The following is a 26,977-nucleotide window of genomic DNA, read 5'->3' on the forward strand; positions in this document are numbered from 1 at the left end:
TGTAATGACATCACTTCTCACAAGGAGCTGAGTTAAGTTCACATGTGCAGGATGCTGAGGGTGAACATGTGTGGGCTGGTGAGAATGGTAGAAAAATAATTTCTGTGCGGGTGGCGACTGTAGATCTGTGGGCCAGCTGTGAAGAGAATACAGAAAGGGCGGTGGTTGTTCTGAGAGGGTGAAGAAGTTGGAACAGCAACTGGGCTCCTTTAGAGAGCAGGGATTCAAGGGACAGTGACTGCCACAAAGGAACTTGAGGCAAAACATTTTACCATTGAGGGTAGGTAGTATAGTCCAATTATTTTAAAAAGGAAGAAGTTAAGGACTGAGACATGAACCGATCGGCTTGATCACGAAGTCATTTGAATGTAGTATTAAAAATGAGTGTTCAGGTTGGACTTTCCGAAGTTGGTTCTAAGAAGACCTCCCTTGGAAACAGAGTCAGAGGAAACTGTAGCGCTGAGCAGCGCTGCTTACCTGGTCTGTGATATTCATACACGGTGAAGGTAGCAGGGTTCAGAAACCCAACTTGGAAAAGTTCAAATATCCGGAATCGGACGCAAAGGAAATCTCTGGAGGGAATCTGTTGGACAAATTCAAGGTTGTAAGGGAGTTGTGGGGGAAGAGGTATTCACAATGGCTCAGCCTGTAGGGGTGTGATGGGAGGCAGGAGTGCCGGGAGGCGGAGCTTACTGAATTCAGTTGCAGAATAACATGGCCATCTTTGATCTGGTAATCAGTCAGGAGTTGATCCACTCCTTCCACAAGCTAAGGAAGAAAGAGGAGAGAGAGAGAGAGCACTTGAATTTACTTTCTCATCTTTGTGTTTAATTACATTTCCTCCCGGATAAAGCTAGAGTATGCTCCGCCACTCTGAGTTGAAGGACGGTCCCTCCTTCTGGACTCTCTGTGCACATTGCTGCGTGTGCTCCCATTGCTGTATGTGCTCCCACTGCTGTGCATGCTCACACTGCTGGTGTGCTCCCATTGCTGCTCGTGATCCCACTGCTGGTGTGCTCCCATTGTTGTGTGTGCTCCCAATGCTGCGCGTGCTCCCAATGCTGGTGTGCTCCCATTGCTGTGCTGCTCCCATTGCTGTGCGTGCTCCCATTGCTGCACTGCTCCCATTGCTGTGCTGCTCCCATTGCTGTGCGTGCTCCCATTGCTGCACTGCTCCCATTGCTGTGCGTGCTCCCATTGCTGAGTGTGCTCCCACTGCTGGTGTGCTCCCATTGTTGCGCGTGCTCCCACTGCTGGTGTGCTCCCATTGTTGCGCATGCTCACATGCTTTGGTTAAGTGACGCTCCTTTTCATTTTCATAAAATCATAGATTTTTGTTTTGGGAAGAATATTTTGGGTAACTGTACAAGAGTGAGGTATTAAAGTAAAAGAATATAAATTTGCCCATAAAATAAAATAGGAAAGAAACCCCAACATTCACAGCATCTCAAAAGAAACACTTGCAGCACGTAAATCTTCTTGGTTTGCTCCAATTCCAGTTGGCAGAGAGATATCCATCACTGCGTGGGAGGACCCGGATGCTGACTCCCCCTTGCTGGCCTTGTAGCTAAACAAATCAGAGATTGAGGGAAGGATTAAATTATAAGATTTTTAAAGAAAGGGCCTCATTCCTTAACAGTCTTTGTGTGTGTGTGTATGTATGTATGTATGCATGCATGTATTTTTTGAGACAGTACCTCACAATGTAGTCTTGGCTCCCCGAGACTATGGAGCTATGTAGTGGAGGCTGGTCTCAAACTCTTCCTTCCCAAGTGCTGAGATTAACAGTGTGCACCACTGTGCCTGCCACCCACCAGCCTTTCAGTTAGATTTAGTTCTATGTGCTGTGGTATGTGGATCAGAAATGGTGAGGGTTAGAGCTGCAGAGGGTCTTTGGGCAATCTATTCCAAAGATTTCCTTGGCCAGCAACACCAGCACGAAGCAGAGAAATCATCCACTCCACAAAAGCAGATGACATTCTGACTGGAATGCGGCATCTGGCTGAGGTCACACAGCTGCTTCAGTGGAAAAGTCTATGAATCAGTTTCTTAATTGTTATTCTGGTTCTTTTTTATAACAACTATTTTCAAGTAAAATATGAGTTATTTGTCATAAAGAAAACCCTAAAATAACCCAAAACAATCTTAAGTCAAACTAACCATAAGACAAACCATAACCAAAGCTAATCCCATCCCAAACAGTGACCCTAACTCATAACCCTAATACAACTCCTAACCCAACCCTAACCTAACCCAAACACTAACACAAATGCTAACAATAACCATAACCTAACCAAAACAGTAACCCAAACACTAACTCTAAGACAAACCCTAACCTAATCCAAACAGTAACCCAAACACTAATCCTAACCCAAACCCTAATCCTAGCCCTAACCTTAACCCCTAACCCTAACCCTAACAGAAACCCTAACCCTAACCCAAACCCTACCGTTCCTTTATCTGTGTGGTGAGACTATGCTTGGCTATATTCCTTCTTTCCTTTGCTCTTGCCTGTTTTCTAAGTTTTCAAGCATGGGTACGTCACGAAAAACTTGGTGTTTCAAAGATTCTTATGTAGGAATTTTGGTAGTTTGAAGTTAAGATAAAGCAAAGTAGGTAAAATAGAAATTCTCTCTCTCTTTCCCTCCCTCTCCCTCCCTCCCTCCCTCCCTCCCTCCCTCCCTCCCTCCCTTGCTCCCTCTCCCTTTCTTGCTCCCTCTCTCTCTGAAAGGGGATCAGGAAATCTGGGTCTTGTCCCAGTTTTACTGAACAATAGCCACAGATTATTTTCTTATTTGTGAAAGCCACTGTGAGAAGTACAGCCAAGTGATTCAAACCATCTTTCTGACTCGCGGGCTTTGAGAAGCAGAGGCTCAGTGTTCCCAGTGGCAGTCAGATGACTGAGAAGGGCGGGTGAGGAGGAGGTGGGGAAGGAGCTAGTGGCACAAGATGACCCCTGGGCCCCAGCCATACCTCAGGATGCTCAAAAGCAGCTGCCTGCTGTAGCAGAGCGGGGCTTGGAAGAGAGGAGGTGAGTAGGTACCTCACAAATCATTTCACCCAATGGGTCTTAGGGAAACACAGGTGGCATGGGAGGCGAAGAGGTAGCCACGCACACACATCTTTTCCTCAGTCACCCGTGAAGTGCACTCAAACCAGCTCTTACGAGTAAAAGAAAATCTCATTTATCACAACAATTAAAGGCACTAAAAAAATTATCCCTGACTCATAAAAATGTAACTCCATTCCCACCAGAGGAACCATTTAGAAGGGAACATGGGATGCCTTTGCCCGGTGCCTTGACATCTGAGCATGTCCTTAATTGGATGGGAAGAAGCAGAGATTTCTGGCTCACAGATGCAAATACAACATCTACAGGATGCAAAAGGGCCTCCTGGGTTGAGAGTGTCTATGAAAAGATTGGCAGAGCTTGATGACTGGTTGCCATGGGGACTGTTTCAATCGTGCAACAGAAATCCTTAGTTCCAGAAGCCCTTTGCCTGCTGCCAAAACCAGCAATCTTCCCCAAAGGCATTTTGTTGTAGAAATGAAATCCTTCCCTGCCCCCTCCCCTTTTCTTATGAGTCTACCAAGAGGTTAAAAAAACCCCGAAAAACTAAATACACAAAAGAGGCTTCTGAATGTACAGACAGTGTGCTGGCAAATTAATCAGGAGAGAATTAAGGACTGTCTCATTCCTTTGGAATCCACCCAAGCTAACTGTCAGTGTCGTAGTTCCAAAACCAACTTCAACCTGCCTTTTTAGAACCCTCTGTCATTAATTTGTAAACAAACAAACAAGCAAAAAAAAAAAAAACCCAAAGCAAAACCAAAGCAACATGCAAAAGATACGCTATCTAGCACCATAGCTTCTCTCGCTCTTCTGAACTTTGACAACTGGGACCAGGCATCCTCCCAAGGGAGTCCAAGGAAAGACTTCGAAAGTGCGTTTTTCTGTACGGCAGGGTTGGGGACAATAGGAACTGGCAGAAACTCGGAGGCAAGACAGATCAATGTGCTTTATAGGCGGGGCCAGAGGATGAAGCTATGGGCTCTGCTGAGGATCATCGGAATGTTTGGGGGAAGGACTACCCGCAAGGGTGTCACCCTTGTCCCAGAGCTCCAGATGTCACTTTGTCAGTCCTGGGCACTGATTCTAGCTCTCCTAGGTGTTTGCTAAGACAAGTGTCACAGGCTTCAAAGACAGCCGTGGGACTGGCCCATCCCCAGCTACGGGGACTCAAGAGGAGCAGTGGGCTAGCTTGAAGACAGCAGCTGGGAGGAGGTGACCTCAGCAGGAAGACACTGGGAGAAGAAGCAGAGGGCAAAACTTGTCAAGGGCGGAAGTAAAGAAACTGGAAGAAAGGAAAGAAGGGAGGGAGGGAGGGAGGGAGGGAGGGAGTGCAGAAGGAAGGAAATAAGGAGGGAAGAAAGGCGTCCTGCAGGAAATGGAGCATGGTGGTGAGAAATCCAGAGAAGTGAGAGGCTCAAGATGATAGGTGAAGAATTGCTGGGACGGGGGCAGCGGAAGGCAGCTCTTCTTGGGATTAATGGAACGGAGTATATAGATGGAAAGAGGTAGTCAGAAGCTGGGAGCGGCACCGGGAGTCAGGGCGCTGAGGCCTTGCCTCTGCTGCTGATGGAGAACGTGACTGTTTACTTCCTTTATTTCTAAAACAAGGGCTTCCTGTTGCCACAAAAGACCATTCAGTTAGGATCTAGTTATATTTTGTACCAACTTTCTTGGTCCACATTGGGTTCTTTGGTATCATGTGTGATTACAGTATGTACAGCCAACAAAATATGGTTTAGGCTTTACAGAATATTGACAATATTGAGATTTATAGAGACGGAACTTGGCAGGTGGCCCTGGGAGGTTATGGAAAGATGAAGGAGTTTGTCTTAGGTCTGGCTTGGTTACCAATGGTTCACTCTGTGCTCGCTAAAACCAGAAGTGTGCACAGTTTACACACACAATAGGGAAGGAGACTGTGGTGAACATTGTACACACACTAGGAAGGAGGCCATGGTGAGCAGCGCACACTTTACATACACACTAGGAAGGAGGCCATGGTGAGCAGCACACACTTTTGAGGCCGTGGTGAGCAGACTCTTTGGTCTCCAAAGATTCTCACGTCCTAATCTGAACCTGTGATGTCATGTGGCAATGTGATTTGATTCAGGATGGGGAGTCCTGGGATATTTGGAGGCGTTCACTGGACTCGCAAGACAGTTTATAAAAGCAAAATGAAGGCGAATCAGAGAAGGAGGTGATTGATGGTGACAGGGGCTAAAACAGAGCAAGCCATAATTCTGCCAGCAGCAACAAGAAACTAATATAGCGGCCGTTTTGCCAGCAGATGGTTTGATAGCAAGAGTCTCAATGTGGGCTGCGCTAGATGGGGCCTTAGCCTTAGTGTTTCTGAAGTTTCTGACCCGAGAGGGCAGCCTGGGCTGAGAGCAGCTGGCTTTAAGGGCCAGAGGTTTTGCGGGTAAGTGTCATTCCCAGTCACTCTCCCTACCCCCATCGCCTCAGAATAGGAGCCATGTCTGAGAAGCTTCCCGATACTACACTTCTGCCATTTTGGAAGAACAACAAAGGTCATTGTACTATAGGAATCAGAAAAAGACAGAAACCCAGGAGGGATGACAATATATGAGCAAACCCAGAGCTGCCCTCCAGAATAAGAAGCTATTTAAGAATTCTTGCTGTACCCCACATTTAAAAAAATGAACAAATGACACACATCTTTAATCCCAGCACTCAGGAGGATCTCTACAACAAACAAACAAAACAAAACAAAATAGAATACTAGAAACAAATGAACGAACGAACACCTGAGCATCCTGGGAAATGTTAGGAGGCATTGAAGTTCCGCAGTGAAAGCAAGACCTCAGAAACTTCCACTCCATGTTGTGGAATGGGCTCACCTGGCACATGCTACCACGTGCTTGTGTCCGGAGTCACTGAGGCTGGGGTTGCTGGAGGCTGGCACACAGACAAACACAAACAAGTTACAAAGCTGCTTTTTCTTGTTTTGGAGCGTGTTTGGGTGGAGTTGTTATGAGAAAGTAAGCACAACTAAAAACTATTTGTGATCTGGAAGATTTTGAAATCTGGAGATTGTAAAGCTACTGACAACCGCGGATGCCGCTGTCACTGGAGATGCTCTCTGCTCTCAAATATCTCACCGCTGAAGGATGAAAGAGGGCCTCAGTAGCGTGTCTGGGGGTCTGGAAAGATGGAGGGCCACGTCTGTGGGTGTAGAAAGTTTCCTGAAGGAACAGGCCTATTGTGGTTCTGGGGCAAGGGTCAGAGGAGGACAGGAACATCTAGGTGGACTTGACTTTGGACATGGAAATGACAACAAACTAGCAGGGGCACAAGAAGGTTGCATGTTTAAAGAAGGGGACACATTTTTTAAAGACCATAGGTACTAGAGAGCAAAGATGAGGGAGGGAAAATGAGTGTGGTTCTAAGAAACCTGCAGGAAGAGGAGGTTTCTTGGAATAGAATCCTCACATGCAAAGCAGTAGAAATCCAAAGGAATATTCCATTTTAAGCCTTTACAACTTGTTACATTCTTTAGAAGTAATCAATAGGAAGGCACCAACAGGGAATAATTCAGGTTAGCTGCTGTATCACTTGATACTAGTTTGTAACAGTTATTAAAGCTGCATCTATTGTAACAAATGGTAGGAATGCGTTCTTGGATGCCTACCTACTGAATAGCTAGATTAAGAATCTTCTTTACACAGGCGCACATTTCCTAGTTGGGGATGCTCTCTACCTGACATCTTCAAAGTGTAGCTAAAATACAGAGCATACCAGGGCATCTTACCGTCAATGTCTTGGGTATCAATTTTCAAGTGAAAGCTGCAGAATTCCTCAGAGACACTAGTTTTGTGAACCACAGTTTTTACCTATGTTGGGATAGGATAACAAGAAGATTCCTCATTAAACAGGAAAATGAGAAGGCATTACTCTGTGCCCTAGCTGAGAGGAGAGGAAATGGCGCACGTGGATGGGTCCATAACTCTACCGTGCAAACACAAAGAATCAGAAAACACAAAATGATGACTTTTGGTTAAGCACAGTGTTCATTTGGATCCCATATATAGTCAGATCTGGAAATGAACTCCCCAGCACCTGCTCCTTAGCCCATACAGTTTAATATCTTACCATAATCTTAGCTAGCCTAAGAAGAGTTCTCCCAACTCCACACACTATCAAGGCAAGCAACTCACTGTAAATGAGTGTGGACGAGTGTTTGCCAGAAATAGATACACCGACAGCAGCTAGGATCGTGGGAAATATAAAAAGCCCGTTTTTCTCTGTGCTATCGTGTAAACAGTCCTTGTAAATGTGTTAAAGGTGAAAAATTATCAAAACACCAACAGAATGTGAATTTCTGCTCAGGAAATGCAGACTGTGTGGTCATACACAGAGATGCTATGAACCACACAGCACAATATGAGCCTCATGAGCTCAAATGCCACTTTAAAATTTATAAATCTGTGTACCATGTAACAATGGGGACATTTTCTAAGAAATGATTCATCAGGCAACTTTTTCGTTGTCTAAATATCATAGAATATATTTACACAAACTAAGATAGCTATGACATTATTCACTGTTGCAGCCTTATGAGACTATAATATATGTAGTCAATGGTTGGCAGAAATATCACAAGGCAGTTGCATGACTATATGTAATATATACAAACATTTTCACAAATGCAGAGGGTATGCATATAAGGACCACTAAGTTATTATCCAAAATCAACTTTGAGGACAGTCAGGAGAGCAAGACAGAATTAGATAAACAATCCCCACTTTATCATGGTGAGCCAAGTCATATTTCTATGATTTTGCATCAAAGTATTTTATTTTGGTAACAGATGCTGTGGGACAATGCTCTTGTATCCTGTCACTTGTATTGTTTTAATAAAATGCTGGTTGGCCAGTAGCTAGACAGGAAGTATAGGCAGGGCGACCAGGCAGGAAGTAGAGGCAGGGCAATGAGAACAGGAGAATTCTGGGAAGACGAAAGACTCAGTCTGCAGTCATCCCCCAGAAGCAGAGGAACGCCTCACTGATCAAAGGTACCAAGCCACTTGGCTAACACAGACAAGAATTATTGGTTAATGTAGGATGTAAGAGTTAATAAGAAGCCTGAGCTATTAAGCCAATCAGTTTATGATTAATGTAGACCTCTGTGTGTTTCTTTGGGACTGAATGATTGCGGAACTGGGCGGGACCAAAACCTCTGCCAACAAATAGTGCCAACATGGACAACTACATCCACATAAAACCTAAAAAAATGGGAAGTAATTCTAGACACAAAAGAACAGAGTTAGGCATGGCTTCTTGGTAGCAGCATTTTCTCAGGTGGGCTCTGTTTTCTAGAGGCAAGCACTCTCATTTAAGAGAGACTTCCTGACTCAGCTTAACTGCAAAAACCTTGCAGCCCTTTTAAGAGGCTCTGCCACAATGCACTTAAATGGTGTTTATGAATAGTCAACAACATGCTTCTTGGTGGGGGCAGGGACTTTGAAACTCCATAGAGTTGTAGCAATAAGCATGGCTCTGGCCAGTACCTCCTGCATGAGGCTAGACTCTCAGAAAGCTAAGATATCGGGTAGATCCAGCCGTCAAAGTCACAGCTTTAATCCTAGCCATATACTTAACAAATTAAAGACTCATGTGTTCAGAAAAAGAGAGATATACAGTAAAGATAGATTCAGATGAAGAAAACCTCTAAACAGTTTATAGTGTAGTTAAAAATATATGTAGGCTTGGGAGAGAAAAGAAAAAGGATAAAGTCCTTAAAAAAAGAAAGAAAGAGAGTAGTTGGGTGTGGTGGCACACAGCTTTAATCCCAGCACTTGTGAGGCAGAGGAAAGCAGATCTCTGTGAGTTCAAGGACAGCCTGGTCTACAGATTGAGTTCCAGGACAGCCAAAGATATACAGAGAAACCCTATCTCAAAAAAACCCCAAAAATTAAAAATAAAAATAAAAGAAATAGAGCTTAAAATAAAGCTACATAAAGATGGAAAATACACAGAGAATATGGCTATTGTGTGTTTTTGTGTTGTCTTTGAATTGTTTGACTGTTGAGGAAGGAGCAACAGCTGCTAAAAGATATTTGATTATAAATGCTTCTGAATTAATATAACATATATTTTGAAAATGCTTTGACTTCAAAATTTAAGTCAAAATATATGTTACTTTGGAGAAGAGACTTTGTTTCTACAGGAAATTAGAGGTTGTGGATTCATTCTGGGTTTGATCAACGAAGACCTCCTGAAAAAATCTCTGATAGGAGTGGATGGCCCAGATGATCTAACATTTCAGAGTTCCTCTGTGGGAGTGTCCTCTGAGTTCTACATTCAGAACAGCTTCAAGACTGCTGACTGAAACAATCAAGCCTCACAGAATACTCCAGTCAGACTTGATCATAATTCTAAATTTTCTTTAGCTCCCCATAAGATTATCAGTGCCCCCAATCAGCAAAATGTTGCCTGGAAAACTATGCCCACATTCCCCAAAAATGGATTATGGATATTTATCTTTGTTTAGAGTGTTGGTTACAAGTTGTTATGGATACTGATCTGAAAAAAAAGCTAAACAAAGGAGCTTAGATTCAGAGTTTTTGTTTTGGAAAAAAGGGGGAAGTGCTGTGGAACAAGGGCCTTGTACCCTGTCACTTGTATTGTTTTAATAAAACACTGACTGGCCAGTAGCCAGGCAGGAAGTATAGGTGGGGCAGCCAGGCAGGAAGTTGAGGCAGGGCGATGAGAACAGGAGAATTCTGGGAAGAGGAAAAACTCAGTCTGCAGTCATCACCCAGACAAAGAGAAAGCAAGATGAGAATGCCTCACTGATAAAAGGTACCAAGTCATGTGGCTAACACAGACAAGAATTATGGGTTAATGTAGGATGTAAGAGTTAATAAGAAGCCTGAGCTAATAGGCCAACCAGTTTATGATTAATATAGACCTCTGTGTGTTTCTTTGGAACTGAACGGTTGTGGAACCAGGCAGGACAGAAACCTTTGCCAACAGCAGCGTTCCTTGGCACTAGTCAGATACTCACATGTACTGTTGCCAAGCCATTGCTATATCCTGTGGTGATGACGAGGTCATCATTGAGAGGTACCTGGTGGTGGAGAGAGAAAGCAAGATTTCACTCACCATTTGATAGAGGGCAGACAGAGAAAAGAAAAGAGGGGGAGACCTGACAGCCTCTCTCTTAGTTCTTAAGAAATTAAATGGATGACATTGGCGATTCGAATGCAGCAGGCAGTAAAAGATGTCGGGGTCCCTTCCACCCCTCCTTTCATGTGTAAGCAGGATGTCCTCCTTAGCAAGCCAACCAAAGTAACACATCAGGTGTCATCTATAAAAATATATTCTATGTAAACTAGATATTCATTAATTATATGTATATATACACATACATACATATTCATTGTAAAAACTAGATATTTATTTCATTTTTCCAAGTGAATAAATTCCTTTTGGAGCCTAGTTCAGGACTTAGCATCTCACGTGCCAATAGGGATTGTTTTCTTTTCTTTCTCCTTCCTTCCCTCCCTCCCTCCCTCCCTCCTTTCCTTTTTTCTTTTCTTTTCTTTTTTTTGGAGACAGGGTTTCTCTCTGTAACAGCCCTGGATGTCCTGGAACTAGCTCTTGTAGACCATGCTGGCCTCAAACTCACAGAGATCCACCTGCCCTCCCTCCCTCCCTCCCTCCCTTCCTCCCTCCTTCCCTCCCTCCCTCCCTCTCTCTCTCTCTCTCTCTCTCTCTCTCTCTCTCTCTCTCTCTCTCTCTTTCTTTTTTTCTTCTTGTTGTTTTTCAAGACAGCATTTTTTCTATGCAGCCCTGGCTGTCCTGGAACTCAATCTGTAGACCAGGCTGGCCTAGAACTCAGAGATCCTCCTGCCTCTGGGATTAAAGGAATGCACCACCACTGCCGAGCTGTGGACTGCTTTCATAAACATCAAGATGCAAGGCTCTCAAGTGGCCACAAAATGTCTTTGATCCTTTACCACTTCCTCCTTTCCCCTCTCCTCCACTCTTGATGGCTCATCTTCCCATTTCCTGCTGGCCTGTGCTAGCTTAAATCGAGGTACCCTACTCCTGGCCCCTAGAACGCTCCCCTAAATCTCTGGCCGCCCCACCCAATCCTGCTACAAATCTTTCTTTGCTGTTCTTCTTCCTACTCTGCTTAGCAGATTCAGCTAAGCAGCCCTCCTCTTTGGAGGTGTGCTATGACCCACAGACTCGATAGTTTGGGGACATTATTAAAGAGATAGTTTTGAGCAAGACTGAAGACTCAGCTAGCTTCCCTTCCCTCCACACTTGCAGCATCCGGTTCTCTTTGCCTAGCATACTGGTGCAAAGGGGACTTGGTGCATGTTCCAGTTCGTCAATCTTTCCTTCGAATCTTAGTAAACCTAGGGAAATAGATCATTTCCTCTACTGTCCCCACAGGATGCAGGTGCAGTTACTTAGGGAATGAGTGCTTGAGTTTTTATGGTGAATGAGTCTGGGAAATGCTCTACCTCATCTGTTCCTCTTTCTCTTGGAGTACCACTCTTAGCAGCGGCCATAAAGACCAGATACAGCTGCTTTTAAACTAGAGTGTCCATGCTTAGTCATCAACCTCACACATTCTAGGAAAACACGGCACATTCTAGGAAAAGCTGTGGCAAGGAATTCCAAGCTGGCTAGCAGCAGCCCAGGCTTCATGTGGAAGCAGCACTCACTGCAAGGTCGTGTTATTTTAAGATGGGAAAGGCCCCTCACATCACATCTCCTAAGGAGAGAAGTCCTGCTGCCTACCTGAAGTAGGCTGTGACGGTTCCTTTTCATTGTCAGCTTGACACAATTAGCATCACCCAGGCAGAGTGTCTCAAGGAGGTACTTTCTGCTTTGGGTTGGCCCTTGAGCACGTCTGTAGGAAAGTGTCTTGATTATGTTAATTTATACAAGAAGATCTGCCTGCTGTGGGTGGAGCCATTCTCTGGGCATAAAACTGGAGCAAGGGAGCTGAACATTACTCACCGGACCTTAAACACCCGTAGCTGCATACAGCTCCTGCCTCCTTCATCTCCCACGGCTACGGACTGTGCTCCAGAATGGAGCAGTTTGTGTCGGGTGCTTTACCACAGCCCAGGAAAGGGAAACAGGACACAGCCCTATGCCGCTCAGACCCACGGCTCCTCCTTAGAGCGTAGACTCAGAGCAGGTGTCTCTGGTGATTCCTAAATGTTCCTTGGGACAAAAGTGATCCCCCACCTAGGGGTCACACTGCAGCCACCTCCAGAGTCCCAGAGGGTGAGAAGATATGGACACAGATGCATGCGCATATTTCATGTGACCGATACAGATTGAAAAAGCCATGCCCAGTGCCTCCATCCCTGCTGCCAGATTTTTTAAAATCAAAATAGGTTAGGAAATCAGATGTGTATTTGAAATGTTTGCATCACTAATTATTGACATAGATATAGGGTCATGTCATTGTTATTATATTATAATTATTTTGCTATGAGCCACTGGTTTGTGATTTTTGCTTAGGTTTTATTTCTCATATCTATTTTACTTTGACAAGTGAGGATCTGTAGGGCATGTAGATAGTGAGGAATATTCCCCTTTGCTTATGTATTAAATGCACTAAATTCACACATGATAATTAGAAAAAGGTGCATTCGCCTATGTAGATTAGCAGCAATAATAATATAGACTATATTTTGCCTAATGTATCCTTTTCTTTGGGAAATTTTCAGAACCTATTAAGAGTTTTCCCTTTAAAATAAAAGTCTAGCCTTGGAAACAGACCTGGAGCAAGGAGTCTAGAGATTTAAGTCCAAGTCAGTCACAGTCTGTGAGCATGACCAAGGGCAAAGGAGTCCAGAGATTTAAGTCCAAGTCTATAAGCATGACCAAGGGCAAAGGGACCCGCAGTAGGTGCCCAAACTTGTCCTTCACATCTCCGCAATGGCATTTTTGTGTGTACTAGACGAATGTCCTTCCCTTTTCTCCATCTGACTACCCCTCTTTGAATCTTCCAGGTTTAGTCCATACATGTGGACATATTAACCCCTCTGCTACATACAACCTCTGTCAGCCTGGACCAGGAGGCCCCTCTGCATGACATGTGTTCGCTGCTCTTCCTCATGAATCACTAGTGCCTGCGATGTAATAGGCACCCTGCTTACATGTCGCTGGCTGGCACTCAGTGCATGTTTATATAGCGAATAAAAGCACACATACAGCAAGGATGCGAGAGATGACTTAAATTCCCCCATCTGACTGCAAAATATTTCATTTACCTCCACTGGCCGCCCAAGGAAATTCTTCTCTGTCACTTTATAATGGTAGAAATCACCTTTGTGTTTGTAGGAGACGTTGATATCCATATTCAAATAAAGTTGTTTAGCCAGGAGTGAATATTCTGTCAGGCCCTCGATGGCATTAATGGTATCCTATCAATAGTCAGCAAGGCACAAAGCACATTTAGTTTATTTATACGCTCTCAGTTCACAAACTGACCAGTGATGTGGGAGGGTCTTCTGTTTGAGTTGATTTCATTGGTTAGTAAAAAAACCTGCCTTGGCCCATTTGATAGGCCAGCCCTTAGGTGGGTGGAGTAGACAGAACAGAATGCTGGGAAGAAGGGAAGTTAGTCAATAGTCATGCCTCTCCTCTCTGAGACAGATGCGATGAAGCTCCAGCCCAAGATGGACATAAGCTAGAATCTTCCAGGTAAGCCACCACCTCATGGTGCTACATAGATTATTACATATGGGTTAGAAAAAGATATGTGAGAATTAGCTAATAAGAGGCTGAAACTAATGGGCCAGGCAGTGTTTAAATGAATACAGTTTGTGTGTTGTTATTTCGGGGCATAAGCTATCCAGCCAGGCGGGAGCCAGGAGGGAATGCAGCCTGCTTGCCTCCCCTACAGACCAGCTCCCGACAGGCAGCACTGTCTGGAGATGAAATTGCAGCTGACTGAGTGGAGTGGCCGAGGGGCCCATTGTGGAGGGGTAAGGCCAATCACTCTCTCCCTAGCAAAGACATTGTTTTCATCGGGGACTGGAAGGAAGCATGGTCTCAGTTCTGGTCTCTCTGTGCATATATCCCCAGGCAGGTCGCCTCTGATGTTTTAGGATTATCTCTCTCACCCTTTAGTCTCAGTTTAAACACCCTCACAATGAGGTCAGAAACTATCCCTTCATGAGTGTTTTAATGTTCATCTCTTGCCCTTGATAGCTTTCACTTCAGTTCATAATATTTTTATTTATAGTTACTTGATTGTTTCTTCCCCACTATAATATAAGATTCATGGAGCATACAGGGATCCATGTCTTCCTTGCTGTCCTTCAGTTCATGTATTGGAAACTTAACGTCCAATGAGGCAATGTGGGGTAGGGTAGGATCTCATGGGAGGTATGAAGGTCATGAGCGCTATCCTCATAAGTAGATTAATGTCATTATCCTTATAAAAGAATGAATTGGCCCTTTTCTCTCCTCTCCCTCTCCCCCTTTCTCCTTTCTTCTCTCCCCACTTTTTCTTTCTCTTTGTCCTTCATGGGAGGACACAGCAAAGATGTCCTTGCCAAATTATGGCCTCTCAATCTTGGGAAACATGAGCTATACATTTCTGTTAATTATAAACTATGGAATCATAAATGTCTATACATTATAAAGTATAATTATTAATCATTAATTTTTTTATGACTGGCAGTGCAATAGGTTTGCTTACATCTGCACAGGCATGCAGTGTGTTATAGACATCATTATGCTAGCCACAAATCTAGTAGTAACCAACAGGAAGTTTTCAGTTCTACTACAGTTTTATGAATCATGGTTATATTTATGGTTTGTTAATGACCAAAGCATTGCTATGCAATACGTGAATGTGCGTTATCCAACTGTATAACAATGGTAACAACATCAAGCATGATTGAAAGGCAGCTAAACATCATGCAGGAAAGGAATCATCGGTACCTTTGCTTCCATGGTAACCACTACTTATCAAACAGGATGTTATGTAATTGCTGGTAATCTACCAGCCTTTCATGGTCTTTAAAGACAATAAAAGAAGCACCATGGGCATAAAGTCAGGAAACATGGGTGCTGATCTGGCTCCTTGAATAAACCCCTTGAGGCTCATGTTCTCTTCTGAATAATGAAGTTGCCAGGACAGATCACCTCCAGGATGACTCTGTCCCTATAGTCATGGAGGCCAGAACAAGTGTGGAAGCTGTGACGTGGGAAGCAAGCACAGATGAAGCTGACACACATTACCTGGGTGGAATAAAAGCCGCCTCCATACCTCTGCTCTTCGGACAGCCACTTGATGATTGGGTTGACATAATATGTCTCCTTCAGGTTCAGGCAGGTGAGCAAGGCATAGGCTGTGGTTTCCACCATACCTGCTGTGCCACTGTTGGGTCCCGGGCTATCTGCACGTTGGCGAGTGTCTTTCCAGAAACGGTATATGGGTGGATCACCTGAGGGCAACATTACGTTCATTAGTAGAAGCAAAAGACAGAACTTGACGTAATCCTAGTGGGTGTGTGATGGCCTTCTTACCTCTACAAGTTGTCTTCTTTGTCAGAACTTTGGTAAGTTTCAAACCTGGGACAAATGGCTGAGGTGCCTATTTCACATGTCAAAGCAGACCAGGTCACCAGATTCTCCCAGCATCCCTCAGTATAGGACTGGTGTACCCCACCCTCTACCCTGAGCTATTAGGAAGAGCCTCGACCTGCCCTTCCCCCAGAGGCTCTTCCTTACAGAATCAAGACTTTTTGGTTACCCTCCCCTTTTGTATCTTTGGCCTCCTGCCTACTACACTTGGTTCCCCTATCTCCCTTCCCCTCCCTACTTCACATGGCCCAGCTCAGTTTGGTTCTGTCCACTCTGGACCCTCCCAGATGTCCCTGCCTCAGGCTATGCTCTCCCTGATGTCTTCAGTAAAGTTTCTCCTCCACCACACCTAGGAGCAGTTGTGTCCTTTCTTTCCTTTTTATTTCTTTATTTTTTTTATTTAGACGGCATCAATGTAGCTAAGAGAAAATGAGATCCCATGATACAGTGCCCTTGTCTCCATTGTAGGAAGGCACACTCGCCGGAGAGCATAGACGGCTGACAAATGTCGGAGAGCACAGACGGTTGACAGACGCTGGAGAGCATAGACGGCTGACAGATGCTGGAGAGCACAGACAGCTGACAGATGCCGGAGAAGAGAGACGGCTGAGAGTGGAGCAGGAGACAGAAAAGCTGGGACTCAAGACTAACCGGCTGGACCAAGCCCCATTCCCCTCTTCTTCTCTCCCTCCCCCCTCTGCCTCTGTCTCTCTATTTCTCCAAACACCACGTGCTCAGAGAGTCTCTCAACCAAGGAAAGACATCAAAAGCCCAGTTCTACATTCTTGGTGGCTACTGCAGCTTCCTCCACTGTTGCCCCCAGCTGCCCAAGTCCCTAAGAGTTCAACTTTGACCTTACTTGGGTACAAACATCATTATCCTCATCAACAACCTAGAAAATCTCCCTGCTTTTGTTTGTGGGCCCGGATCCTCCATCTTCCATCTCCGGGACTGGAAAACTTACCCTTGAGTTGCTTTGTTCAAATAAACTTTCCAATTTGGCTTGACCTGGCTTACTGTGTCGATGCAGACACCTACTATTGGGTGGATGGGTGGGGGGGCAGAAAGCCTGATACCCAGGATGCAGACTCTCAGTGCTCAGTCAGCACCTGCACACTGAGCAGCAGTGTGGGATGAGTCCTACCTTTAACGGAAGCTTCCCTTTTCAGGGCTGTGACGATTGAACGAAATTGTGGGTGGGTTTTGTCTCCTAGGGAAAGAGCATAGGCCACAATGGCCAGAGTGAAGGTGCTCTTGGACGTAAGGGCCTTTGCAAGCAGGAAGGAGTCAGCTTTAGTTAGTGCCGTGTCGATTTTCTGGGAAGAAGAGCAGAAAACAATTAACTTTCTTTGTTCAGCGTCAGCCAGTAAACTGATGGGAGCTGTACTGAGAGTACGGGCAAATTGCTGTATGTGTGCCTGCGTGTGCGTGTGTGTGTGTGTGTGTGTGTGTGTGTCTGTGTGTCTCAGGGGTATGAAGACCCTGAAGACCTGTGTAAAAAATCAACAAAGCAAATCATTTACAGAGAACGGGTGGAGTCTATCTCAGAAGAAACCACGTGGTTATACAAATTGGGCTATGTTTTCTGCCACTGAGTTCCTGTTTGCCTTGAGAAGTTTGTGTCTTGAGTTTCTGACTCTATCACTGGACCAACCCCTGAGGAAAAGCAACGGTGTAGACAGGATTTTCATCCTGTGTCAGCAAATGACAAAGGGTCATAGCAAAACAGAACAGAACAGAACCACAGCAGCAAAAGTATTGGAGCAGCCAGAGCCCTCTGTCCCTCACAGTGCCTAGGAAGAGTCCCTGCCAGGTGCTGAGGTTGCCAGAGAGCCGCGATGAATGACAAGCCAGGGAGGGACTGCTAGCATTTGGCCTGGCTCATCTCACTTCCGACCTGAGCCTCCTGTGGGCAAGACTGTCAATCAGCACCCAGACCTCTGGGACCTGTTCATGTTGATTATTTTCTCTTGAATGTGCACGCCAATGTTTATGAACGACCCGAACAGAAGAAAGCTTTTTTGGCTTCCATTCTACAGACTCTCTTTGGAAGCTGAAATCCCAGCTCAGTTCTGTAACCTGATTTACAGGACCAGTCAGTTGACTTTGGTGTTGCAGACAGGACTGTTTCACCTCGGAGCAGAGCTCTGATTTCCACCAAAGGCTGTTGTCTGTGTTAACCTTTGGAAGCTTCTTTTACCCCCGTGGTTTCTGTGACATGGACTCCCACTGAACCTGGGGCTTCCTAGTAGGCAATCCTGGCTTCCCAGCAACTCTCAGGGATCCTCCTGTCTCTGCCTTCCCAGGGCTGGGATTGAAGGTGTGGTCATGTCACAGCTAGCTTGTTATCTTCATGCGGGGGATCCGAACTCAGATCCTTTGGTAGTAAGCACTTAACTGACTGGGCTATCCCCCACCTTCCACACCGTGAAGCCTCTATGTTATTTTAAATAGGTGGGTCTTCTCTTTACTTCCTCAGCTTCCAAGCAAACAAAATAATAGGACCCAAAGAAGTAAACGTGTGATTAGATGCTAGGGAGTCTCTACAATGCTGAAGGCAACAGCAATGCACACATAATAGAGGAGCTAAGAGCGGAAAGCTGGGGACTGGAGAGAAGGCTCAGCAGGTTGAGAACACTGGCTGCTGCTCTCGCAGGAGATCTGAGTTCGGTTCCCAGCATCCATATCAGGTGGCTCACAGTCACCTATAACTCCAGTTCCAGGGAATCTGATGTTTCTTCTGGCCTCTAAGGTGGACATACAGACAAGCAGGCACACACATATATGCACAAAAATAAATTTTTAAATTTAAAAAGCAAGGGGAGCAAGACATATTGACTCATTCTCCCCTCACAGTCCCAGGTACTATCCCAGCTCTAGGATTTAGCATTGAGCAGTGGGAGTGACCTTTAAAGTCAATTCTGTTACCTCTTGGTGAATCTACAGGTTGGACTAGGTGCCAGACTCTGTTATGGTTATGAAACCCTTTGATTCTGGTCTTAAGGTTACTTTCTTTTTTTATTTTTATATTTTTAAAATTTTATTTGTGTGTTAATCCCCTTGGAATTGGAAACATCTGAAATGAAGCAGACTCTGACAGTGAGCCCCCACCCCGCAGCTCTCTCCCCTCCCCCCAGTGCACCCTCCCAAGTGTGGTCAAGAGAAGTGCTTCTTACCATCAGGGGGCAAATGTCCATAGCCTTTCTAATTCCTATCACAGAAAAGGCTGTGATATACAAAGCGTTCTCCTGGGCTTCCACAGGCAAAGTGCCCTAGAACAGACAGGGCAAATGACATTTTCAAAGTGAGAATATCTGGCTTGAGTCTCTCTTGGAGCCACCTCCATGTGTCCACACCGGGCAGTCCAGCCGGATGCTTGCAGTTTCCCCTACAACTCCCTTGGAGTGCCTCCCCATCCTCACCTGCCAGCTTTACCTCATGATCCGTTACCATGTTCAAGTTCACCCTCTTCAACATCCCCTTAAAGGACCATGTCCACGAGGAGGCACCACTCAGGGCAAGGGTAACCCAATGCCAGGCTCACAGGGTCTCCAGTGGAGCTGATCTACCTCCCCACACACAATCTAATTCTCGGGCTCTAGTTCTTTGAATGGACTTTAATATCTCTCCTCCTTTCTCCCCTCTCTTCTCTTCCCATTTCTTCCCTCCTCTCAACTCTAAAATTTAAATTTCCAGCCATAATAGTTATAATAAAAGTGTTCGGTGTTGCTCGCCATCAGAGAAATTCAGACGTGAACCACAGGGAGACACTGTCTCACACAGCTGCCACAGATACGACAGAAGGACAAGAGGCAAATATTGCCAAGGTGTGGGGAAGAGAGAATTGCTGTGCACTGTTGCTGGGAAATTAGCACAGTAGCCGTGAGACACAGTGCAGTCTCCCAAAAATTAAAAACGGAAGTACCGAGATAGCAGTTCTACTCCAGGGTCTATATCCAGGAGGAAGGAGTTCAGACCTCAAAGATACATTTGCACTTCCACGTTCACTGCAGCAAGATTTGGGATACACACACTCACACACACACGTGTGTGTGTGCACACATTTTAAAACAGGTTTTATATCATCAAGACAAACAGTTTGGGTAAGAAGGAGAAATAAATTAACTCTGAAGAAAGACGCAGACACGTTTCTGGCCCTCCTCCGTCTCCCGGGAGTCACACAGGAATTTCGTTTTTCCAGTTCCTCCAATCTAGACTTGGTCCCCTGTTGCCAATGAAACTGGGTTTGCCTTTGACTACCAAGTATTACACTCTTGAAAGTCCTTCTGTCTGACTTGTACGTTTATTGTCAACCTGACACCATCTACAGTCACCAGGAAGGGAGCAGATGAAGGCTGTCTAGATCAGGTTGGCCTGTGGGCATCGTTGTGTGTAATTACCTTGATTATGTTAATCAAGGTGAGAGGACAATGATGCCCCTGTGGGCGGCATCATCCCCTGGGCTACAGTGAGCCGAGCACCAGCATGCAGGCATTCACACCTTCAGTGCCTGCTGCCATGGCAACCTTGAACTGAACACCTCCCAGAATTTGCTTTTGTTGGGATATTTTATCACAACAAAACTAGGACAATTGTATATTTTTTTTCTCTTCTTTAGTTCCCATAATAGGATGGGAATAAAATGGGAGTCTAAATAAAACCAATGCTAATTTACACATTTGATTTCCTTACCTGTAACTTTATGGGTAGGTATTGGGAATTTTCCTGGAAAGATCCATTTTCCAGCTGACACTTCTCAACCAGCCACAGCAGAGAGTTACAGATTGAGTTTTGGTCCTGTTTCATGTACTTGGCCACTTGCCCAAGGACTCTCAAAGCGAACGCTGTTAACCTTTGCAACACAATCACACAGACTTTAGAACACTATCTCCCCTGCCTTCCTAATTACATAGTGTGTATTTGCATGCTTTTCTTCTTTAAAAGAAATTAGAGGTGAAGATACGGAGTCTAGAGTAAGTCATCATTTTACGTGATGACAAGAGAGGACATTTGAAAATCTGGAAGACTTTCAGTCACTAAATATGAGTAGCACATGTGTGATTATGACACTGCTAGCTAGTTCTCAAAACTTTGATCTTGGTGAGAAAAACCAGAACAAAAGAGATATCAAGTTACGTTAAAGGCCACAGAGGGAGGCAAACAGCTTTGTGTCAATGCTGATCGCTACAAGTGAGACAATGGAGTGGAAAAGCACAAGGCCGAGCCTCCTGGGTCTGAGCTCTTTGTCTCTCCAGTGTTTGTCTCCCTTCTGTTAAGCTTCGTCATGGACTCAGCATCTGCCATCTGACCAAGAAGATTTAGGATGTCACCTATTTAGACAGAAAGACCAGCCCACCAGCATGTACCCCGGACTAGCAGTGAGGACAGGAGTCATGACCTCGCTAGAGAGCCCACTCTTGGAGCCCTCTGATGGCCTTAAGCTTTTGACTCTCCTGTCTCCTCATCTTAAAATTTTGTTTTAACTTGCATTTTTAAAAAATATTTTAAATAAAAAAATTTCAAGAGCCAAAAGTTTTCAAAAGTCCCAAATCACAGAAGAGTAGCTAATAATAGAAAATCTCCTTTCTGTCCCCTTCCATCTTCTGACTGGCATCTTCTGCTTCCAGCTTCCAGGCAACAAATGCAAACAACTCGTCTGTGAAGGCTGCGTTGTTAGCTAGCATGCACGCTAACACACGCTTCCAAATAGTTAATGGGAGTCTAGACGCTCCCAGTCTACCTATCAATCCCGTCACATTCAGTCATCAGGAATCGTATCTTGTGTTTTACTTCGAGGCAGAATCGTGCTGTAAATGTGCTGTGAACTGAGGCTGGACAAAGAACTACAAGCCAAGGGAAGGGGATGAAAAACCAGCTGATGACTCTGATCTTGTGGAGGACGGTGGTTCGGTGAGGGGACAGGAGAGCATGTCTGAGGAAGAGCAATGGCTTTGGAATGTGTTGTAGTTAGAGTTCTGCATGTCCAGACTCCTGGAAATGCAGCTCTGTGGCCAGGAGAGAAGTTAGGTCTCCGGACATTGATTAAAGACATTGCTCAGGGATCCATGTACACAGAAGTGTGGAGGTCACAGGCAAAGATAAGCTCGTGCAAGAGAGATCACAGGAAATAAGAGGCCAAGGCTGAAATTCTGGGGAACATCTAAAAGTCAGTAATTGTAACTTGCTGGGCATGGTGGCGCATGCCCACAACCCCAGCACTATGGGGACAGAGAAGGAGAATGGATGCAATCCAGGCCAGCTCTGGCTTGTTTCAGACCAGCCAGGCTACATAGAAAGAAACTGTAAAAAAGCACTGAATTTATTGTGAAACTCAGGAAGGATGTCTTATGCAATAGGAGGTATGAGGTACTTGGAACACTGAAGTCTTGCTTTATCTTCACTCTTTGGGGGCATCACCTTGTAATGCAGCCCTGCTTTGAACATCTGCTCCTTCAACATCTTCCTCCCAGGTGCTGGGACTATATGTCTGTGCCACCATGACCAGCTATCTGTTTCTTTTTTTATTTGTTAAAATCAAGTATCTTCCAAAGGGAAAAATAAATAAAATTAAGTATCTAGTCAAAGTAGGAGGACATGCTTTGAAAACACTGCTGTGTAAATGTTTGCTTCATCTAGACTGTCTTTCCTTAAATGATCACGATTACAGAAGCTACCCCTCAGTGAATAAATTCTTATTGAAGATACAAGGTTCTCAGAGGACATGGAGCCACCTACACATCACATACCCTAATGGGGATACAGATAAGGGAAGTAAGTGAGAAAGTTCATAAAAATGGGAAGGAGGAAAGGAGCCGATCAGGGCAGGATCCAGCGCTGGGTGCAGTAGTTTTATATAGAAGGAGACATTGGAGACCTCATTAAGAAGGAACCATCCAGTAAGTCCCCGAGGGAAATAAGACATCTGATCTTGCCCAGGGAGGAGCATTGCAGACAGGGAGGGGTCAGTGCAGAGACCCCGAGGGGGAAGTCATGTCTGGTCTTGTGTGTCTGAGAAGCAATGAGACCCAGGGCTTGCGTGGAACATGAAACAAGATGGATGAGCAAGGGAGAATTGTGCAAACGGTGGTTCTCACTCTGGATGAGCTGAGAAACATCGAAATGACTTGGAGTGCTGAGGCCACTCCAGCTTCCACACCGAGTGTAAACTCAGGGGAGCAAAGTCAGAAGTCAGAAGAATGAAAAGAGAGAGGGCTGGCTTGTACCAGGATGCTGAAGTTGGGGAACAAAATCCAGGCTCTGTTTGAAGGAGAAACCACACAGTTAACTGGGTCAGATCTGGGCTGTAAGGGAAAGTGAAGTGTGTGGAGGGGGCGTCAGTCAGAGCAAAGGGAAGGGGTGTCACTATGGAAGTCATTCTTATTTATGAATGTGAGCACACATGACAAATGGAGAAACTGTGGAAGTCAGTTCTCGCCTTCTAACACGTGGGTCTTGGTGACAGAATTCAGGTAGCCTGGCTTGGCAGAAAGTGCTCTTACTCACGGGGCCGTCTCCATCATCCCCTGGCCGTTATCCTTAATGAATGAACCAGCTACTGTATGAGAATATGAGAGAAGTCTATTACTCACCAGGTACTGGCACTTCCCCCCTTCCACATGCTGTAGGAATAGTCACTGTTTCTGTAGGATGAGATGCTCACCAGCCCTAAGGAAGACCAGAAAAAAGAGAGAGCACAGCGCCTCACTTACAGGAGTGCTGGGTCAGAGGGGGGGGATGTAGCCCCACGTTGGGTGCCAATCTGTAGAAAGAAGTGGCAGGGCTGTGTCCCGCCACCCCGCTAACTTTACCCCAAATAATTACACAGAAACTGTATTCTTTTAAACACAGCCCGGCCCATTATCTGTAGCCTCTTATTGGTTAATTCTCACATCTTTCTTTAACCCATATTTAGTAATCCGTGTAGCACCACGAGGTGTGGCTTACCAGGAGAGATCTTAACCTGCATCCATTTCGGAGAGGAGAAGCATGGCGACTCACTATGGCGACTGCCTGAAGTGTCTCCCCACTGCCTGCTACCCCTTTTCCCACAATTCTGTTCTGTCTACTCCGCCTACCTAATTTTCTGTCTCTTAAAGGGCCAAGGCAGTATCTTTATTAAAAATGAAAGTAACACATAGACACTCCTCCATCAGGGGTGAGCCCTCCCTCCTGGGTGTGAGCGGCTATTGTGAGTTCTGTAGCCAGTATTGCCCAGTTTCTCATAGGAAGTCTCATACTCGAGTTGGGGATCAAAGCGAACGTTCTGCTCCCATTCATAGAGGAAGGGAGCCATCCTAGGAGGAGTCTGGAAGGCATTTGGTGAGTTAAGCCAGAATGCCTCAGAAAGAGTTTATCACATGATTTTTTTTGTTACTGTTGCTAAAATTCTTTTATAATTAATCTTATATGTATGATTCACAGTAATTTAAATATTTCAGGAAATAAAATATTTGCTTTAAATCTGTAAGATGACATATAAAACAATTTTTTTTACCTTCTTTTATTTTTTTCTGCAGGCTCTGTTTTCTAGCTAAGGAATCAGGATAGAAAAGGTTCCAGTGGCTTCCGGCTTCCAGGTAATGGAAGACATAGAACACAGGGACAATACTCATGATCTCTGCCTCCGCACTCCCCCTAGGCAGGTGGGTCAGGATGTCGATGCCTTCCTTACTCAAAACTGTGGACAGGAACTCCCCTATAAGCAGTCCTGAAACACAAAGAGACCCAAGTAGACACAACCGCTCTTTATCAGCTTCCAACAGTGTGCTCTGAAGAGGAAATGACCAGGGTCTCCCATCTTCCCAGTTTATCCTGGAAATGGTGTGAGAAAGCCGGATTTGATTGGGAACATGGGCTTTTGGTAGTAGGCAGAGTAATACAGTGAGCACGTAGCTGCACGGTCAGGTGCAAACATCGTAAACCATCCTGATTGATCCTCAAGTGAAGGAGGATAAAGAACCTGACGAGGAAAGGTGCTGACTTCTGGATCCAGAGCAACACTGTGCAAACTTGGGCAGACCTGTTTCTCATGTATCTAACATCAGGATTGCACATGGTCAGAAAGGCCCTTTCTAGTGCCGATGTTGTGGGATTCCAGGGTTTGACCTGAGAGGAAATGTAGCCAGGATGTTCTGTGGTGTCGGTGACGAGTGACTGCACTGTAGAGAGAGATGCCCAGGGGAAATCCAGCAAAGATTCCCTGGTGCGAACACCCTGGAGGGCAGAGAATCTCTGTCCCTCCATCTGCTGAAACCTAATGCACAGAGGTGATGGTGTTGGAAGGTGGGACTTTTCTGGAGTGGGTGGGAAAGACCTTCACCCCACCTTTGACATTGTGACCTTCTACCCTTAGCTGTGTGAGGATGCCATGACAGGACAATGGCTGGAAACGCAGGGAGCAGCCCTTGCTGGGCACTTCATCCCTTGCTGGGCACTTCATCCCTTGCCGGGCACTTCATTACCTTGGTCTTGGACAAGCTCCAGAATGTGAGGACGAAGAACCTGTCCTTTATAAATTACACAGACTTTGATATCTCATTATATCTGCACAAATGGGCCAAGCAACCCCAGGACTGATACTTGGAAGGAGAGCTGGTGCCATGGGCTGTTTGTAGGTCACAAAGTCTTCAATGGGGCAGGACTGGCTGCTGAGACTGTGGGAAGTTAGGTGTTGAACTAACTAGAGAAGTCACTGGGATAGGACCCCTCCACCCCCGTCAGAGGAGAACTAACTAGAGAAGTCACTGGGATAGGACCCCTCCACCCCCTCCCCCCGTCAGAGGAGAAGAGCTGCCAACTAAAGCGGGTGAAGAGTTGGAAAGTAATCAGTGTTTGAAGACGAGGATAGTGGAATACAAGGTTCTATCAAAAGCCAATTTATGTGTGTAGATGAAGAAAAATAAAGAATAATCACGAATGTATTTGATTTTGGTTTGAAGAACCCAGCTATAAAAAAATAAAAATGAGATTTATAATCAGACGGAGGTGGTACACACCTTTAATCCCAGGATTTGGGAGGTGGAGGCAGGTGGATCTCTGTGAGTTCAAGGCCAGTCTTGTTTACAGAGCAACTTTCAAAGACAACCAGGGCTACACAGAGAAACAGTCTCAAAATCCAAGAGAAGGGAGGGGGGATATTTGGTCCTGAGTTGCTCAGACTGGCCCATGCCTTACTATGTCGGACTTCAGTTTCCGACCGCCCTCCTTCTTCCCCTCTCCCTCTCCCCAGGACAGGAATTACAGGTGATCACCACCACACCGGGACTTCATACACACCAGGCAGCCACCCTACCAACTGAGCCTCATCTCTGGCCATAAAATTTACCTTTTACACTCAAAATCCTTTTGACACTGGTTTTGGGGACCAAATCTAATGGTATCCTGTATGGGAATTCCTTTCGTCTGTTAGCAATACCTGTAATAATAATAATAATAATAATAATAATAATAAAATTATTAATAAAACATATTTGTTCAGAGTTCTTAAGGGAAATAACCATTACTAGATTATATATCTACTAACAAAGAAAATTTCAAAGTAAAACACATTTATAATAACAACATTAAAGTTTTAAAAAGAGAAAAAATGGTGAAGGATTTTAATCAAACCCTAGGCTTGTAGAATTTCCTTAAACAAAACATTGAATTTGATGCAAGATTCCTGGTCTTTATAAGGCATGAATTGAATACGTTATTTTAACATTGTCCTCTAGGAAGAGGTAGCATGTCCCAAATAACTGGCACATAATTCTGGGTTGTCTGCACACTATCTCCTCTGGGAAGTACGGCCAAACGTTCTTCCTACTTCCCCACTGAGGTGGACTGAAACAGTTTTCTCTATGCACACAACTGCACTGTTTCAGAGAGCCAGTGTCAGAGAATTGTAAATTATAGCCTCTCCTTATTTACTATAAAAAACCGGACATTTTATGATGAACACAGAGACTCATGACTGTTCCAAGTGCTAAGAGAAATTGACTGTAGGTGCAGGCCAGCGATGGGACAGCTATACTCACTTCAGCTCCTATCTCAGGGAAGAGGGGGAATAGAGAATGTAAGAGCCAGAAAAAGGGGAGAGTCCTGTGACATGGAGAGAGAGAGAGAGAGAGAGAGAGAGAGAGAGAGAGAGAGAGAAAGAGAGAGAAAGAGAGAGAGATCGAGCAAGCTGTGGCATGGAGAGAAAGCTGTGGCACGGAGAGAGAGAGAGACAGTGTGACAGGCTTTCTTCTGGCTGTGCCATGGAGAGAGAGCTGTGATAGGTTTTCTTCTCTCTGTGACATGGTTGTTGAAAATGTGAACTCACAGTAGCTTG

At 45.0% G+C, this 26,977-nt stretch overlaps 1 protein-coding gene across 1 annotated transcript in view; it reads right to left on the reverse strand.

Moving 5' to 3' along the window:
• LOC119818482 (complement C5-like) overlaps positions 1-26,977 on the reverse strand; it is a 98,715-nt gene that overhangs the window by 8,938 nt on the left and 62,800 nt on the right. Inside the window, exons 23-36 of the mRNA XM_038335894.1 lie at positions 25,991-26,080; positions 24,161-24,373; positions 23,256-23,331; positions 20,359-20,518; positions 18,843-18,938; positions 16,811-16,982; positions 15,322-15,527; positions 13,341-13,493; positions 10,100-10,162; positions 6,843-6,924; positions 5,932-5,989; positions 1,465-1,567; positions 694-768; positions 478-583 (exon numbers count right to left, since the gene is read on the reverse strand). Coding sequence (XP_038191822.1) covers positions 478-583; positions 694-768; positions 1,465-1,567; positions 5,932-5,989; positions 6,843-6,924; positions 10,100-10,162; positions 13,341-13,493; positions 15,322-15,527; positions 16,811-16,982; positions 18,843-18,938; positions 20,359-20,518; positions 23,256-23,331; positions 24,161-24,373; positions 25,991-26,080 — 1,653 coding nt within the window. The remainder of the gene's footprint in view (positions 1-477; positions 584-693; positions 769-1,464; positions 1,568-5,931; positions 5,990-6,842; positions 6,925-10,099; positions 10,163-13,340; positions 13,494-15,321; positions 15,528-16,810; positions 16,983-18,842; positions 18,939-20,358; positions 20,519-23,255; positions 23,332-24,160; positions 24,374-25,990; positions 26,081-26,977) is intronic.

This window comes from Arvicola amphibius, chromosome 7 (genome assembly GCF_903992535.2).
Source record: "Arvicola amphibius chromosome 7, mArvAmp1.2, whole genome shotgun sequence".
In the NCBI taxonomy this organism is placed as follows: domain Eukaryota; kingdom Metazoa; phylum Chordata; class Mammalia; order Rodentia; family Cricetidae; genus Arvicola; species Arvicola amphibius.